The sequence below is a fragment of the Puntigrus tetrazona genome, chromosome 13 (assembly GCF_018831695.1).
Source record: "Puntigrus tetrazona isolate hp1 chromosome 13, ASM1883169v1, whole genome shotgun sequence".
NCBI classification, from domain to species: domain Eukaryota; kingdom Metazoa; phylum Chordata; class Actinopteri; order Cypriniformes; family Cyprinidae; genus Puntigrus; species Puntigrus tetrazona.
The window spans coordinates 8,237,354-8,256,328 of record NC_056711.1 but is presented as its reverse complement, the minus strand read 5'-3'; the positions used below and the strand labels follow the sequence as shown (position 1 = coordinate 8,256,328).

The window sequence follows — 18,975 nt, the reverse complement described above, 5'->3', positions numbered from 1 at the left end:
TGAAATACTGTTAGTTTGAAATAACTGCAATATATATATGTGTGTGTGTGTGTGTGTCTATATCTATATATATATATATATATATATATATATATATATATATATATCTATATATATATAGACACACACACACTTTTTAGCAGCCATTACTAGCCTCTAGTGTCACACAATCTAAAAATCATTCTAATATTCAGATTTCTTATTATATTCAGTGTGCATAAAACAAAGAATAATGAAATACTTTTATTAAAACACAAACATATTTACTCTGAAGCATACAATTGCAACCAAACATAAACATAAATAAACAGCATTAGATGTCTACAGATGTATTGGCAAATCAACCACTGTGATTTAACATTGCATTTTTCTAAGGTTGCATATATATATATGTATCAAAACAGAGCTGACTAGTAACATTCATATCAAAACATTCTGCAGAAATATTACGAGATTACAGCTGTGATGGTGAAATGACATTTGCATTACTTTGAAATCTCAGTAATCGAGTGGATGTTTAGATAAAAGTACGTAAATGTCAGCTTCACTCCAGACCATGAAGATTTGAGTATCTTAAAGCAACTGATTTCAGTCATGTTGTCTTATTGTTATGTAAAACCAGAGAGGGCTTTTGACCTCAAAACAATCCTTTTCCAATTTCTCCTGTGCTGTGCCATATTTCCACTTTATTGAGATGATGAACAAATCCGCCAGTTCGCACCTGAAAAACCAGTCAAATAAAGTGCCAAGTTGTCCTCAAAGAATAGATCCTGATAATCAGCGATGGGCCACTGCAGGGTTCCCCATCTCCTCTTCAATGGACTGACTTCCGAAGCCACTGTCCTCTGTAGAATCTGCAAAAAGGAAAATATTTGATTCCTAATGAATTGTTTAAAGATTTTGCACGTTGTCAGAGGCGAGTTTGTAACTCCGTACCTGTGCTCTGCTTGTCCTCTCTGGGCTGGCTGTCTCTCAGTAGTCTCACTCCTTCACTGACTCCCAGAGACTGCAGCGCCTCCACCAGGCCGTCCACAGGACCCCCGCTCAGCTAAAACACCCAAATAAACATGCTTCATCAATAAATCACTCAGAAAGGATGGCAACCTGATGCACAAATATAAAATCCATATAGCAGGTACGATCTAAAACTCTTAAATTCTTTAAAACTAAAGAAGTACATTTGCCAGATATTAAATATATTGTAGACATACTAGCAAATGCACAATTGTAAAATATACCTAAAATTAATTAAAATGTATTTGCCTCACATTATTTGTAGAAAAAAAATCTAAACTATATTTATTATTCTGTTAGTTTTATAATTTTCAGTTGAGTAAAAAGTAAAAAACAAAACAAAACAAAAAAACACCCACAATAGATACCTTTTAGCCCTCTAGTGGTTGAAGCGTATATTACAACTTTGTTTGGTAATAACTAAAGCGGTTTTGAGCGGGAGAATCTAACGGCTTGGGTCGCGTGCTGTGCGCATGGTTACAGGTAAACGGGTTACTGTCAATCTTACCGATTACATTAAATCCCCCTTCATAACTAAAGGCAAACGCTGGATATCCAAAAAACAGATTTTATGAGTTGCTTATATGCAGCTGTCATTTTGGAAAAGATAGTTTGAAAACAAGTTCACAAACTTTTGTATGCGTTACTAACATTAGACTTTATGGCTGCTATTCATTACAGTAAAAACTGTTTTAACAAGGCAAGCAGAACAAATTAAAAACTCGTTTAGTACTGTTAGCAACATAAAAGCTGTTTTGCTAACCTTGTCGCTGCACAGCACATGTGATGCTATGCAAACTATGGCAATTTTTGAAAAGCGTGTTTTAGTACTAGCACAGTGGCTCTGCCTTTTCGCTTGCAAACCGGTTTGTGTTCGTTCGTTTGCTTTCTTTTTTAGGAATATATCAAACACAGAAATGTGAAAGTCAGATCAAATCAGTCCTGACGGCTCTGAATCCTAAATATTATGGTAAAGCATATTATACCAGAATTTTCCGACAGTCTCTTACCTGGTAGTTCTCAAGAAGCTTCTGGCAGGGTGAGGCACTATCCTGGTACAGGTGAGTGAGCGTGAGCATGCCCAGTTTTTCCGCCAACTCTCTCCAGGGTACGTCGTCTTCAATGAGAATACCACACAGTTTCGTGAGCACCTGGCTGTCCAAACCTTGGTTCACTGCAGGAGGACGAATACCGTTCAGTCACACATGCTAGAAGCATTAGCCTGTGAGAACATAGAGCACGCACCCAAGTCTCATTACCTTCCTCAGTGCTTATTTTGGTCCTCTTGGGGGCGAGTGAACTGGGCTTGGTGCCTTTCCTGCCATCTAAAAGATCTCTAACCTGTGGAAGACGGTGAGGTTTTATATACGGTTAGATGCATTTATTCATCCACCTTCAAATGCTCACACGCTATACTCGCAAATTACAGAGACAAAAGCTCAAAACCTTTTGGCATTTGGCCAGATCAAACGGTGTGTGTCCTGCAGCAGGTCTCTTGCGCGGGTTAAGCGTTCCTCTTTCAGATGATATCGACAAGCAGTGAACTTGCTGAACCATGAGATCTGGAAGCTCCCTGTCGACTTCATTCTTCTCGCTCTCGTCATCTTCATCTGAGGAGGACGAGCTCTGGAAAAAGAGAGGCTCGTCGTTCTCCATGCGTTTATCGGCACCTAAAGAAGATCATTAATCAAACATAATGAATATCACGCATCACGAAAATGTGGACAAATCGCGTGCTATACAGTAAATGTTCATCCTTGCTGAGGAGCTTGACCATGTTCTTAATGACTTTTCATTGTGGTTTCTAGGCCTTCGCAGATGTTAAAAAGTTCCTCACAACGTGTGGTAAAGAAGGTTTCTCAGTTACCTGCAGCTATCAGCATGGAGCAGAGAGGTGGGGAGCCTTGACTGGCAGCAAAGTGAAGAGGACTGTTGCCGCCGTAGGTACACGCATTCACATCAGCCTTCAGCTGTAAGACAAACAACAAGCATGAAACTTTCAGGCGGCTGTATGCTTAAGATCTGTTTGATCAGGGTGAAACCGCTCCAGTATTCCTCAAGCTTTTGAACAATAATGTGGGTCATCTTTATCAGTCTCAAACTTCCTACTTAGCGAACCCCTAATAGTGATGTAACGATTATTTAATGAACTAATGCGAAGCTATGACCACAGAAGAAATAAGAAATCTGAACTGTTCAACACTTTAGGTCTTTACCTCGGTAATGAGACAACAGGCCAGTCTTAAAAGGTTGTCCCTCACTGCCAGGTGTAGTGCGGTGCAGCCACTTTTCTGCTCTGGCATGTTAATCTTTGCTCCTGCCTCCACCAACAATCGAAGACAGTGCTCTCCATCCTTCTTTACTGCGAGATGGACTGGATATTGACCTGAGAAAGAGGGGGAAAAAATTGATGCAACCTTAAGCGCCATTTCAGTAAAGACTGAGAGACAATGCCATGTGTGTGTGTGTCTCACCTGAAAAGTCAGCAGAGTTTATTAAATGGGCATGGCGCTCTCCCATCAGACTCAGGATTACTCGTAGTATGGCCTCGTCACCGGTGTGAGCGGCCAAGTGAAGCGCTGTCCGGCCCTCCTGGTCCAGCAGGCTCGGGTCTGCACCGGTTTTCATCAGCATCTCAACTAACTTGACCTGCTTTGTGATCACTGCCAGATGCAGTGGAGCCTAGAGAAGAAGAGAAAGGTGAACTTTAACATGACGTATGAATCCAAAGTAAAATAAATAAACTAACAAAAACAAGAATTAACAAAAATAAATAAAATACATTTCAATTTGACTGGCACGTTTAAAAGAGCATAGGATGAGAACCGGAAAGGGCGTAAGTGACATTTTGGGTGAAATGAAGATTTCTTGCTGCCTCACCCTGTAGAGTCGCAGGTTTATTTTATGGGTTGTTTACATGCAAATCACAGTTTTTACATCTCTTACTGTGGTAAACGTGCGGAAAAATGTAATATTTTCATGTTAAAGAATTAAGACTTAAATTTCTGTCACTTAAAATGTTCCTAGTTTTTGAGAGAAAAGTTAATGAAATATGGACAGTAGCCACAAATTAATGTGTGGTAGAAATGAATGAACAAATACATCTGTCATGTTTGTGTCTGTAGCCCAATAGGCGACAATTATCTAAAGGAAATTATAACTTTGTATTGTATCGGTTTTAATGTACCTTTAAGTTTGGGTTGCTTTAAAAGCGTAGTTTGTACATTTCAATTGCATCGATAGCTTTAATTGATTGCATCTTTTATCGTCAATTAATAGATTGTTGGTTAATTGTTAATATTGCATATACATATATATATCTGCAATGAAAGCTTTTGATGAGCTTTTTCTACTGACAAAGTATGGTAATTTTCTGTTTTACCGTTTCTAGCTCACGCCTCGATCTGTTAAATTACCTGATTGAGGTTGTTGAGTTTGTTAATAAACTTCTGCTGTGGAGTGTTGTTCAGGGCTTGAATGAGCTGTTGTACCACAACAGGTTGCTGATGGATAATGGCCAAGTGCAGAGGCCTATAGGAAATTAAATATAACACAGATTCAAATTTCAAGTCTGATCGCAATTCAAGACTATTGTATATGTGCACCATTGTTAAATGTTTTACAAATTCACTACACTATGTTATTTAAATCTATTAATTTAGCAGATAATTTCATCCAAAGCAATGTACAATACCCTTCTTATATTAGAGAGGTTTTAAAGGTAGTTGATGCATAACCTTGTATTTAGTATAGCTGACATGTTAAGGCAGAGATATAAAAAAAAAGACATACGTGTCTCCGTTCTCATCTTGCACTCCACACAGATGTCTTTGCAGAGCCAGCAGAGGGCGCACATCTCCTGTGCTGCAGTACTGTAATAAAGCACGCGCAGAGCACTTTGCCATCAAAGTGGCACGACTCTGCAGAGCTGTGGCTGAAAACAATACAGGAAGGAAACATACATCACTGAGTGCAATTGCGCCTAAAATCTCAATGTGTTTTGTTCATCTGGCATAATCCTACTCACCGATCTGAAAGAGCTGCTGCTGCATTTGAGAGCCAGACTGAGTTTTTGTGTTTGTCGATTGATTCTGAGATTTGTCGGTCTGTGGGGCCGAGCCTGACATGTGTGCCCCGCCGCTAAATCCACTACATCCACCAATGAAAAACCCTGAACCATCCATCGGAGGATTAAATTGAAAACCTAAGGGTGAAATTGACTATAAATATTTGCACGCCTGAATATTTGAACTTGAAATCTACACAGGAAGCCTCTGATTTTAGGAATATGATGTGTTATACCTCCTCCCATTCCTCCTCCTCCTGTTCCAGATCCAGGACCCCCAAATGCCCCTGCTCCTCCCTGAGGTCCTCCCCGCCAGTGATCGTACGGCTGAGGAAGTGCCTTCATCCTCTTCCTCTGAACCTCTTCTTTGTCTGTGGGGAAACAGGAGCCAGCATGTTTTTAAAATGAAACAAATACATCTGATGGATCAAAATTACTGTTTAGGGTTAGTATGCTTTTGTTCATTAAGAACCACACTGCCAGGATGGATTAAATTGATCTAAAATGGCTGCAAGGCTTACAAAAAGGTTTTCTATTATATTTTAAATAAACACTGTTCTTCTGAACTTTCTCTTTAAAGTATTCTGAAAAAAAAATTATACGAGGGTTTCCACAAAAATATTAAACAGCACAACTGTTTTCAACATTGATAAGGATTGTTTCTGAATAATTTCTGAAGGATCATGTGACATTTGCTTAATGAGTGCTGAAACCAACCACAGGCGTCCATAGTGTACATAATGCCAGAAAGGAAGTGAAGCAACAAAGCTATTAAATAAGAAATAAACAGTCTCCATAAGAGTGTCAGAACAGCGTGTCGTAATCTGTTGTTTTAAATGCTTTATACGGTCTTAAGAACTGATGTTTAATATAGCACTACTAACCTTGATTGTGAGGAATATACGTGAACTGCTTGGGTTCGCTGCAGTCGCCTCCCTTCTTCCTCTTGAGCTGCAGGAAGACTGTGACAGGACGTGGGATATCTGTGCAGCGGTATGGTGGGGTCTTAAACACGATTGCATACTGATGGGAATAAAAACAGTGTTATTAAACATTTGTTGTAAAAGGCTAAACTGCCTCTGATTCTAAAATTTGGAATAGTCAACTATTTTATGCTTGTGGATATTTATAATCAACCTGTTTGTGGACATCAGTAGGGGAGAAGTCTCCAAATGCCTCCCATCCTCCGTCATCTTCCTCCTCATAAAAACGAATGTCAATATCATCTGGAAATTAAGGAGAATATAATTATTTGATCCAAGAGGATGGGAAGGACTGTCAATCCTTTTTTTGAAATGAGAAAAGCGTAATAACCTTTTTGAACTTTATCACAGAGCAGAAAGACCTCTTCTCCTCCCAGCACTGATCCAGAGGTTTTGTCCATGCGGGAGATCTTCAGATTTGAAGCATTTGGTGATTCTGGGCAAAGATCAGCACATTTTACATGAGTTATAACAAAATTATATAACAATCTATGATATACTTTTCACATTTGCAGTTTGGGTCTATAAGAATTTATAATTCTTAATGTTTTTGTTGCAACACTGATCGATTTTTTTTTTTTTTTTTTTTTTTCAGAATTATTTAATGGATAAAAAGTTCAGAAGAACAGCGTTTATTTTAAATAAAATGTTTCAGTAATAATGCAACAGTTTTTACTATTACTTTCACGTTAATTACATTAATTCGCTTATGTTGTTTTGCAGGACTTACTACTATCATAGATGGGGTTGGAGACAACTGGCTTCAAAGCTCTTGTGAAACTCCCATTGCTGTCCTGTAAGTAAGCAGTGAACTTTAATCTCACAATGTTAAGGTCCATGCTTTTCCCCAGTTCTTTGGCTTCTTGCAAGATAGTCTGTTCTTCTGAATCTATATGAGAGTTAAGAGAGAGAAAGCATTTCAAATGAGGATGTAAGCAGCAGGTATATTCAGCTGAGTAATAAAAATCACAGACTTACCAGTGCATTTATATCCTGGCTCTTTTATCCTCCTCTTTTCTTCTTTCAGCCTTTTCAATAATACATCAACTACTCCTCTCTTAGTGACATGGAGGATGCCTAAATTACTAAATCTAGACACATAGAGGATGTGAGGATGAATTAAGATTGAGCAACTACACACAAACATCACTCAAAAGCCACAAGTGTCACATGATGATGCCTTAAGCAATTTACTTTAATCATAATAACAAAGAAAGAGATCATATGAGCTTGATTAACAGTAATCGTGTTCACTCACTGTGCTGTGAGATCATTAGGCCCGACATCAATGGTGCATATCCCATTGTCATTACAATGGCGACCCACAAGGCTATGCGCATGAACACGTGGAGGGTCTGTGTGCGTCACAAGCTGAACCTCTACGCGAGCGTGACCCATGTAGTTTGACACCTGTAGAGAAAGAAAGGTGTGCATTTATGAATGTACTGTTAATTTTAAAACTTCATTGCTACATTTACATGTGGCATAACCCACCTTAACTGTGGGATACGTCCTTCTGTTCCTTTCACTGGAGGCCCCTGGCAGACCACCATGGGATGGGCCCTCACATTCATAACGAAATCTGAAGCCTCTCTGTAAACGCACGCATAATGTGCTATTCATATGAGGTAGAACACCTTACTTATAAAACCCTGTTTTTGGGGAATTCCAGTGTATATGTTCTGGAATTATCCCACATTGCCTGCACATTCAGTGCAACACATTACAAATATGTGCAAAAATTAGTTATGAGTATTGTCAAATATAATGGAAATTAATCAAATAAAACCAGCAATACAATAAAATATAATAAGGAAGAAAATACGACTTCTGTACCTGCTTTGGCTCCTCAATTATCTGTAGGTAAGGCCCATGAACTGGAATAAAGATTAGATCATATACAGTTAATCCTTATTTTCAAAAGATAAAAAAAAAAACAACAATTGAAAAACACGATTAAATATATTCACAGACATTGCCAACTTACCTGTCTCTGGCACAAAGGGTTCAGGCTTCACCTCAAAAGGTTCATGCAGATATGGAAGGTCCACCATAAACTAGTGAAACAAGATGCCATGTACAAAGTGTTGATATTTTTATATATTTATGTGTGTTTTCAACCCAAACTTTTAGCACAGATCGCAACGTGCATGAGTATTAAAATTAAGGTTGCACCAATTATAAAAATCGTCCATTACCAATACGTGAATCAGTATTTTTGGCTTAACTAAGAATATGCCCTGATATAAAACGAAGACAGTTTGGTTTAAATAAATGTATTAAAAATAACATACTACAAGTGAATTTAAGCATCGCAACATTATAATGTACAGTGTAGTCATACATTTAATTTTTACAGATTTCAAAATGTAACAGTGCTACTACATTTTTAAAAACTAACATTAAAATGTCCTTGTTTTGTAATGGTAGTCTAAATGTAAAAATATGAGAAACGAGCGTTAAAATTAAATATGCAATATCAGCTAATATGAGAGATAAGCAATATGGTAACAATATATTGTGCAACCCCCCCAACCCCCGAAAGAAATCTACAATTCGTCACGCTAAATCCGTTTTAAGATAGCAAACTACAGCAGTAATGCTGACAGCATGTGGCTCACCTCATTGTTAAACTTCAGGGAATACTGTGCATCATCCATCCTGTAATGTAGAAGAAACAGAGACGCTCTTACTGAGACCGTTTCACACAGAGACAAACCTAGAACTCCAAAAAACCCAAGAGGTAAGGTGTTCTAATACGGTCATGCTGACTGTATCACATCATCTGAGCTACAAACCCCTACAGTTGATTTTAATTTCCCCAGTTGTTTCCCGACAGCATATAAGAATGAGTACACTTAGCCTACCTGACAAACTAAACGCGGAGAAAAAGGCTCTCAGATTTACACAAAGAATCCGTTTCACTTTCAGTGTCAGAACAAGGATATGTGCACCAGTTTTTTTTTTACTCTGCCTCCCTCCTGTCTGGCTGACTTGCTTGCGTTACTTCCAGGAAGTAAAGCGGTGAAAAAAAAACAGAGGAAAGCCCCCAGAATACCAGCTCAGTGCTGCCACTCATGTCAAATCCTGAGAAATGCAGGTTCAGGCATAATCACGTTCTGACATCAAGCCTGATTATGTCTGAATTTCCTCAACTTTCCAAAGGCTTTTTTGAATTCCCTTCTCTTTCTTTTTTTTGAGGTACTTTTGCAACTGAATTCCTATAAATTCCTAACAAATTTTTGATTGAATTCTGAGAAAACAGAGAAAAAAAAAATTTCCACCCATGTGTAATTTACTCAAAATGTATTTCTGGGTCTGTGTAACTGAATTAGTCAGATATCTCCATAGTGTCGTCAATGCTAATGCCATGAGAACAGCCCTGAAAGATGGGGATTGCCCCCCATCTGCTGCTCTGTCCTCAAAGCCAGATCTGTAAACCCACAAACACTTCCACAGTAAACCAAACAGGAAATGGAGCTCTCGAAATGATATAACTACTAACACTTCGGCAGAAATTGTCATGTTTTGATTTCACTTGTAGCATTATTATTATATTTTCATTGTCTATGCTTGGCTACACTGGATGATGGGATTGCACAAGACTTTGCTTAAACCGCCACTGACAGGAATGAGGAAGCGTTCAGGATGAGCTGTACTAAGACAGATATTCTTAAACCCATGGGACAAGTAGCAGAGTAAAACTATGAATTTTCTTTCTGAGGTGTCAGGGCTCACTTTGAGTGAAACGCAAATCCTGACGTCACTGAAAAGAGAGTAAAACTATTCTGGATGAAAGCCACATCCTGTCCTTCTTCTTTGAAACGATAGCATCTTCATTTCAAACAACCCACATGTAGACAAAAAGATTCATTAAGAAAGTTCAAAAGAAAGAAACTGTCAAAATGGTTTTGTCAGTCTAAAACAATGGATGTCAAACAGAGGCCTGGGGTCCGCAAGGAAGTTATTTGAACAAAATTATTTAAGTAAAATGCTACTAACAACAAAAGATGTATTACTTGTCTTTCAGTATGTTAATATATTTCAATTAAACACACACACACACATATATATATATATATATATATATATATATATATATATATATATATATATATATATAGAAAGAGAACCATAAAATTAATTTTTGTATGACTATTTAATTTTACTCTCAAGATTAGACTAATAAGGTTAAAATCAAGCCTCACAGACAACACAATATACATTTTTTTAAAGATCTTTTAAGATAAAACTTGCTCTTTACAAAGTAACAAAACATTTTTGATGTAGAAAAATCACAATAATTTGGTTTTAACCGTTTCAACTCTTCCGTATGTACAAAGACTTAAATAAACCATTGCAAATAATTACAGGGTTTACATACATCTTATAGGTTTATTAGTATCGTATGCAAATCTGACTAATTACAAGTCTAGATATAAATCATGTCCAGACATTTACAAGTGTGCACGGTGTCATGAGTGAGCTGCCTATCAGGACAGTGTTACTGTATGTGCCAGTGATGGCCAATTAAACTGCACAGGTAGACAGCAATAGCGGACAGTACTGTACCTTAGTGCTCCTGCCATCCTGTGCTCCGCAGGGTCACCCGAAGCGACTCCCGACTTCTGTCAGAGGCAAAATGATGGACATGAAGAGCGAGTAAACGCTGTTCGGCGGGGATGTGATTCCCCTGCACATGTAAGTCAGATCCAAAAAGTACTGACTTTTGATGGGAATTTCCCGCATCCTCGTGCGAGCAGCAGCAAAACACACGGGACTAAACTTGTACACCGACATGAATGAACATTGCTCAAAAGTCGCCATTAAACGGTTTTGTTATTAATGTGCGGTGAGAGTGCATGCACACGAACACACGTATTGTACAGCATCTCTAGTGTTTTCAAAACAAGCTTAAAATAGATTGCACCATGTACCTTACTAAGTAACGGAGTCATTATTTCTAAATTAGAAAGCAGACCAGCATTCTCTGCTATTTAAAAGCCCACGCTACTTATAGCAAAACTGATCGGTAATAACGATAATTTCGTTTTTACTAACTTTTAAGTTACATGAGCACTTGTCAGACTTACCTTGGACAACCGTGATGTTTGCTTATTCTCGTATAGGCTTAATTAGACGTCGACTTTATTAAACCACTGCTAAAATCTTAGCAAACGCCTGAAAGAGCATCAGTAAGACGCACCGTCCATGAAACGGATCTATCTATTTCAGTCTCTTTAATAAATATTTACCGAGCGCTCGGCGAGCCTACGAGTTTGTGAATCGATCGCTCCGCTGCTGCTGGAAAGCCCCGACTCAAGGGGGAATTCCGAGACCACGTGGTCCGATGCGAGCGCTCTGATTGGATGGTAGACCAACCATCATTTGCATGTTCTTCAAAACTTCCGCTCAACTCGAACATTAGTTAGTTTCGCTAATAAAAAAGTAGCAAAGTTAGACTGTGCAGATCTGATGGTCCGATTTCATAAATACCACACAATGCAACAGACAGGATATATATATATATATATATATATATATATATATATATATATATATATATATAAATAATAATAACATTAACAACATTTTTAATCATGTTTTTTCTCATTTTTATTTCATACATTTTAAATCATAACCAAAGCAACAATACAAATCCATCTTAGAATATCCAGGCTGCAAAAATACTCATGTGCTGTAAAAATTGGACATGATATATGGTATATTAAGTTTAATCAGAGACTGTACAAAATACATGGCACAGTGATGATTTAGTCCAGTGAGCAGAAGTCTAATAGTAAAAAGTTCTGAATGACAGGAATGCTGTTGTCATCACACAGGAAATGGCTTCTGACTGTCAGGAGACATGTGTTCTTCATGGGGGTCAATATGGAACCAATCCTGTTAGCTACTACCTGGATGAACCTCACCTCTGATGCTGGGGCTAAAGACACACATAAAAAAAACATGACTTGGGTAACAATATTTAAACAGATCACGTACGTATATATCATAGTACAGCCACAAGGAAGTTCCTCACCTATGGTCTTGTGGAGCTTATCTGGGGGAGTGTTCAGGAGGATCTTCTGCACTAGAGCAGGAGGAACTTGCACACAGATTTGATCACCTCCAGTCTGCACAGTTAAAACAACTGGCCTATAAAGACAAGCCATATTGAGGAAGTTGAAAACTGGTTAACTTCAGTTTCAGTTTGCTTATGAAGTTTCAACAATATACATGTTTATTTGTATTGTATCATTTAATTACACATATCAATAATTATTTCTTTTTCTGATTAAATAATGACCACTAAACTGTGATAGTTCCATGTGTCTCAAAGCGCACTGCAGTCTGTTTCTTCTCACATAAAATAATTAATATTAACATTTATTACTTAAAACACCGTTGGTAACAGTGATGAATTTTTAATAGCAATCACTCCAGTTTTTAATGATTTATCCATCTTTTTTTTGCTGCTTATTTTTTTGGGGAATCCATAATACGCTAACATTTTGGTCGGTAGGAGTAAAAAAAGTATATATTAAATTGATCAAACGTGACACAAAAAACATTTATGATGTTACAAAATAGGTGAAATAAATATGCTTTTCTATTTAACTTTCTATTAATCGAAAACAAACAAAAAAATACATTACTGTTTTACTTTATTCCTGATCAAATAAAAACACTCTTGGTGACCAAAAGAGTAAAAAAATGAAAAGGAAATTAGTTTGGTGATGCGTGTATGTATATTACACAGACCTATAGTAGCGGCGCACTCCTGTGTGTGGCAGACACGGGTAGCAGGGTCTGTATATGCTGTTCTCATCTGTTTCCAGTTCTGCAGAGCACTGACCGCATCCAGCAAAGACGATGTCACCAGAGACTACATTCAAGATCGTCTCCAAGGGCATGTTGCCATCCATTACGAGCGAGGCCTCCTGGGACGGACTGCTCTGGAACTGGAACGCCGTGATTTTAACTCTCAGATCCACATCACCTAATGAGCGGATAAACAAGAGAGCATTAAAGGAATAGTTCACCCAAAGAAGGAAAAATACCCCGGTCAGGTTTTTAAAAAATGTATCCTGGCTTTTCCAAGCACGGCAATGATTGTGGTTAGCGGCCATTATTTTGAAGCTACGTTAATCAGATATATCCGCGAGCACTGCAGCGTAAAACTAACCTATAGGCCTTCTGTCACACGTCCTCTGAAGCAAATCATTGTTTTTTTTATAACAAAAATATTTTTAGTGTTAAAATGAATATGTAAATAACTGACTGACTGAGGCCTGTTTAAAGAAAATTACATTAAATAATTCTAAAGGTAGTATTGATCTGTAGCTGGTTCATTCAGCCTGTAGGATGCTGTAAGATTGGAAATGTATTACGTATTTATTTATTTTTGCCTCTGAAAAAATATTTTCTGACTCAGCGTACAATCTATCACATTGGTACGATGAGTCATAGGTCAGAAAAAAAGCCGGAACTCGTTTTCACAGAAAATAACATGAGTAAGTTACTTACGTTATAATTTTTGTCGCAAAAAAAAAAAAAAAAAAAACAATCCCCCCCCAAAGACTGTGTCATATACACCTAGGATGGGTTTGGGTGAGTAATCTTGATTTTTGAGTGAACAATTTCTTTCTATGTAACCATGATTAATTATACCACACAGAACAAATAGTTGTACCCGAGTATTTCTGGGACAGGAGCGTGCTGAGATCAATCTCAAAGCTGCTAGCAGTCCTCTGTGAGCGGACAGTGCTGTAAAACTCCTTGCATCGATTGTCATCAGGAAAGAGAGGCTGACAGCTGCTCCATGGAGTAGAATGCAGCTCTAGTAAACCTGAAGTCACATCTTGTCTGACTAGCAGCAATCTGAATTCCCACACAGCATCTGTAACATGCATTAGCAATACAATATCAAAAAAACTCACTCATTTATTACATTGGTTGTTCGACGTAACAATTGAAAGCCCCAAAAAGCAAGTATTTATATATTCATTTTGTGACTACAGAAGTTAAATACTACATGTTGTTCAAAACAAGTTTCATTTGCAAAATAACTTTGCTAGAATTTTATTATATTGATATTTATATATTTACTATTTTAATATACAAATAATAGTGCTGTCAAATGAATAAAAGCGCTTAATCACATCCAAATTAAAGCTTTACTTTACATAATAAATGTGTGTGTGTAAATAATATGTACGTATAAATTAATACAAACACATGGAAGTATATATTTATGAAAATATTTAACAATAAATATAAGTATAAAATATAATAATATAAATATATTAATATATACTAATGTATAAATAATGTATACTTAACAAGATATATACCGTATGTGTGTGTATTTCTATAAATATACACCATACACACAAATATATTATTAAACAAAAACTTATTCTGGATGCAATTAATCATTTGGCAGCACTGATTAATAACAACAATTTGTTCATTTTAATATTAAATAATATATGAAATAAACACTATTTAAGTCATCCTACGGCCACTCTGAGGTCCCCAACCCCCCTTTTTTTTTGAACCACTGAATTATAAAACACCTTTGTTCCTCTCTAAACGCTGCAGCCAAGAGAGAGCAGCTCCCCAAAGTATGACAGCACATCGCTGACCATCTCCTTGCTCCACATTCAAAATAGCTTTCAGTACACCTCCTGACCTGGATGTCCCCTCTGCTTCATCACGCCAGGCTAAAAACAAGCAAAACAGCATTATAAATACAAAAAGGTCTTTAAACCGCCTTTGACATTTGATTGCTTAGTATGTGAAGCACAAGGCGCATATGAACCAATTCATTAAACATCATCCAGAGGTCTATTGGACCACTCAACCTGCTAAATTGAAACAGGTGCTACTTCATGTCACGTTGATTATAATGTGCTTCTATACCTGTGATTAATTTCCAGTGTTTAACCCTAAGCAGAGCATGAACCAGTGTGTCAGGACGTAATGCTCCAAGGCGGATGAAGGGGATGGAGTGCAAATCCTGAGGCTTCTTAAGAGGCAGAGACACCAACAGGGGGCGCTTTTCACACAGATGAGTGCACAGCGCTCTCAGCGTATGACAGTTCAAATTCTGTGGGGCTAGACAACATCAGCATTACACGAAAAGGGAATAACCTTTACAGTCAAATACATGACAGTTACATCCCATAGCATAATCCATTTACAGAATTTTAAATGTAAATGGACACTGCGATATGACATCTACACCTTTAATTTGGCTAAGTGCTTAGGTTAAGCCTTCAGTAGTGATTATGTTTATGTTACCAGGTGGAATACGTTCCCTTGTGACCTGTCCCAAATTCAGCAGCCTGCTGTTGAAGGTCGACTGCAGGACGGTCTCGGTCTTCCACTTGTCTATGTGCATGGTCACATCTGCCAAGACAAAGACAAAAAGACAGCTGGGAGTGAAGCATGAGGTGCAAAACTCATGGGTGGGTTTTTTTCACCATACATTCATTTACATTATTTATTTTAAGATGATTCACGGTCGTTATGGATATATAGGCTGAACGAACGTCACCATTGAGGTGATTCACCATTCACAGGTCATGATGTTAGAAGATCATCCTGATATTCTTGTTTTGTTGCTTAGTTGTACATTTCCTATGTTCACATCCATTCTGTTGACAAAGATTCATTCAAACCCATGCTTAAAAATACATTCCTACTCTTTTCAAGTAACATACTGCGTGGCCTTAAAATCTGGTCTAAATAATTATAGTTTAAGAGCATTTTTTTTTCTATAAATATATACAGCATATACTATACGATTTAAAAATGATTTCTGTTTTAATATATATTAAAATGTTATTAAAGTCTTATTATACATTATTATAGTGAAAATGGTTGTCTGCTTAATAGTTGGAAATCATGCCACATTTTTTGAGGGTTCTTAAGTAATAAAGTTCAAAAGTTAATTTGAGTTAACAGAGTTAATTTGAAATTGAAATCATTATAACATTCTAAATGTATTTAATGTCACTTATTAGTACGGAAGCCCATCTCCATTATTGTGCCTTTTGAGAATTTATAAATCTCTACTGAGAGTTTATATCTCACAATTCTGACTTATTTTTTCTTATATTATTCTAAAGTCCAATTTTGAGGGGGAAAAAAAAAGACTGCTATGTTCTCAGAATTGCGACTATCTAGCTTGCGATTTTGACTTTATAACTCACAACTGCGACTTTATCTCTCTATGTCTTTATATAGAATTGTGAGATAAAAAGTCACAATGACCTTTGTAATTTTTTATTCAGTGGCGGAAACGGGCTTCCATAAATTAGTATATTCTTACTGGGGAAAAAAAATATATTTCTTAACAAAACAAACCAAACCACAGATATTTCTGACACTTTTATGAGGTAATGGAGATAATGTACATGTATATTTTATATACTGTAATACTTATACAAGAACATGAGTAAACAACCAAAATAAATCATAACTGATTCATTCTTGAATTAACATAAAATCAAAGTTTTTTGGACACTTGGTAACGATATTTGCCTGACACAGTATAATAAGAGTTAATTCATAGATCTAATGAGAAGGTCTCAGTGGTTTCACCTGTAATAAGCAGAATTTCTCCTGGAAAAACTGTTAAAGCCCAGAAAGCCGATGTCCTCCACAGCACCACCTTCATCTCCACCTCTGATTGGTCTGTAACAATCAGTGTTGCTAAGGGTACACTGGTTCCAGCAGAAGCTCCAGTTTTTACTTTGACCTCTTTTAAGTGGCATGGATGTACCACAGCAACCAAGATGGCGTATCGTACACCATGTGTCTTACACCTGGCCAGCAGGGTTGTAGGGCCGCAGAGGGGGGCAGCAGCTGTTCTTGCCCTCTGCTTTATTGTTTCTTTAGCTTTACTTGCAGTCTGAGAAAACCTCATCCTTTTTGAAGTAGTGGGACTAGGTGAAGTCTGTGCATTTGAAGATGGCGAGTCAACATCAAGCCCAACTTTCTCACGATCCACAGGTTTTTCAGCCATAGCATTACCCTGAGAGCAGAGGATGCCATCCGCTGTGATTTCCAGAATCACTCCTCTCTCTTGCTGTCTTTGACTTAGACTTTCATTATGCCACTCTCCTGAGCTTTGCAAGGTTCCCCCCAAGCCCCTCTCTTCAGGGCTGACCGTTGGACTGTACAGTTCTGGGGAACTTGTGGAAGATGAGGATATTTGTTTGGTAGGGGTGTGTGGAGAACCAAGAAGGAAGTCATCAGAAAAGTCAGACGTTGGACGTTGGGCCACTCTACCTCGAAGAAGCAAGGCTTGGGATTTTGTCCATGTACTCAGATACTCAGTCTCTGTGGAAACAGGCGGTGTAGGCCATCTATCTTCGTCTAGTCTACTCAAACTATGTGAGCAGAAACAACTATCTAGGTATTCTGTCACTAATACCGGACACAAATTCTCTTCTTCATTAGACTCTGCCTTTGACTGACCCGATGGAGTGCCATCATCCAGTGATGTTTCTCTTTTGTCCTCTGTACTCTCAGAAACTCTGTCAGAGGTAACAGCAGTTTGTATTGTACCATTAACCACTTCAACACACTCGTCACCTGTTTGGGCTTCTTTAATGGTGTCCTTGGGAATCAACCTGCCTTGACTCCAAGAGAGGTCTATTGTCTTCCAGGGTGGGGCTGCTATCTCCTGCATGTCTTCAGTGAGTGCTTGGGGACATGGGGCACCCAAAAAAACATAAATCTTTGGTTTGTGTGCCATTTTCCTGTCCTTAGAAGTTGCAACGATATTGGTCCAGTCATATCAGGGTTTCTACTATATTTGCAGATAGATTAAAGTGGCCATCTGTAAAAAAAAAAAAAAAAAGAAATATAAAATGTTAGTTAAAGCATATAGACAAAAGTCCACAAATTGATAAAAAATTGCTTCACTTCCAGAAATTTCCAGCTAATTTACTCCGTGTCATCCGAGATGTTCATGTCTTTCTTTGTTCAGTTGCAAAGTTTTTGCGGAAATTTTACTGAATGAAGTGAACGCTTTGAACTTCCAGATTGCAGATTCAATGCAGCTTCAAAGGGCTCTAGAAAATCTGCACTTCATATTTTTTGTGTACCACAAATTAAAAAGTCCTCCAGGTTCCAGAGTTTAATTATTTAAAAAAAGCTGAAATAAAATATAAATTAGTTTAAAAACTAAAATAAGTTTATGCTAAAGTACAAAAATTCCCCCGGAACAGGAAAAAAAAAATTCAATTATATATAAAATTACACTTTAAATATATATCAAAAGCTACACAGTTGAAAATGCTAAATTACAGCACAGCGAATGGGAATAACTGAGAGCATTTTCATGTGCCTGTGCAAGTGTGCATTCCTGAGATCAGTTGTTTTCACTTAGCAAAAGAAAAAAAAAAGATAGCAGTTTAATGAGTGACACTCCAGAATTTCACCAACCAGATGATGGGTGTATGCTCCACGTAAGCCAATAACAGAGCAGTGCAGGCTTCTCTCAACTAGTGTGATTTACTGCTGAATTTATAGACTGAGATGGAGAGGTGGTATAAAAAGAGGAAAGGTGACATAGATTTTCTGGCTTGAGCTGATTTTCACATGCATTTAAAGTGTAAGGAAAATGTTATTAATATTAATATATGGTTAGACCACATAACAAGCTTTGTTTTGTTTTGTTTTGAAAACCATGGGAAACAGACATGAATACAAACATTTGAAAACTTAGCATGTCTGTTTTAAACAATTTCCTTGTCTTGATCATGGACACTTTTACTGTATACAAAAAGGAGTTATCCATAGCTGCTATCCATGTCTGTAATCCTCTGAGGCAATGGAGCGTGTACACATTGAGACATATCCTGGGAGACTGCAAAAAACAGGCACCAATTC

At 37.5% G+C, this 18,975-nt stretch overlaps 1 protein-coding gene across 1 annotated transcript; it reads right to left on the bottom strand.

Annotated features, from left to right (window-relative positions):
• Nucleotides 1-230: 230 nt before the first annotated feature.
• nfkb2 (nuclear factor of kappa light polypeptide gene enhancer in B-cells 2 (p49/p100)) lies at nucleotides 231-17,915 on the bottom strand. Its single transcript, XM_043254623.1, is given in 33 exon segments — nucleotides 231-854; nucleotides 937-1,048; nucleotides 2,025-2,188; nucleotides 2,274-2,355; nucleotides 2,461-2,684; nucleotides 2,882-2,984; nucleotides 3,231-3,400; nucleotides 3,489-3,696; nucleotides 4,431-4,545; nucleotides 4,807-4,948; nucleotides 5,042-5,218; nucleotides 5,317-5,451; nucleotides 5,965-6,103; nucleotides 6,218-6,306; nucleotides 6,395-6,499; nucleotides 6,794-6,952; nucleotides 7,042-7,154; nucleotides 7,322-7,473; nucleotides 7,558-7,656; nucleotides 7,900-7,940; nucleotides 8,051-8,120; nucleotides 8,685-8,724; nucleotides 10,636-10,705; nucleotides 11,157-11,232; nucleotides 11,982-12,010; nucleotides 12,107-12,222; nucleotides 12,829-13,066; nucleotides 13,760-13,966; nucleotides 14,646-14,792; nucleotides 14,992-15,186; nucleotides 15,373-15,480; nucleotides 16,678-17,851; nucleotides 17,854-17,915. Coding segments are annotated over 33 exon segments (5,100 nt in total). The 5' UTR covers nucleotides 17,878-17,915; the 3' UTR covers nucleotides 231-777.
• Between the last annotated feature and the right edge of the window lie 1,060 nt (nucleotides 17,916-18,975).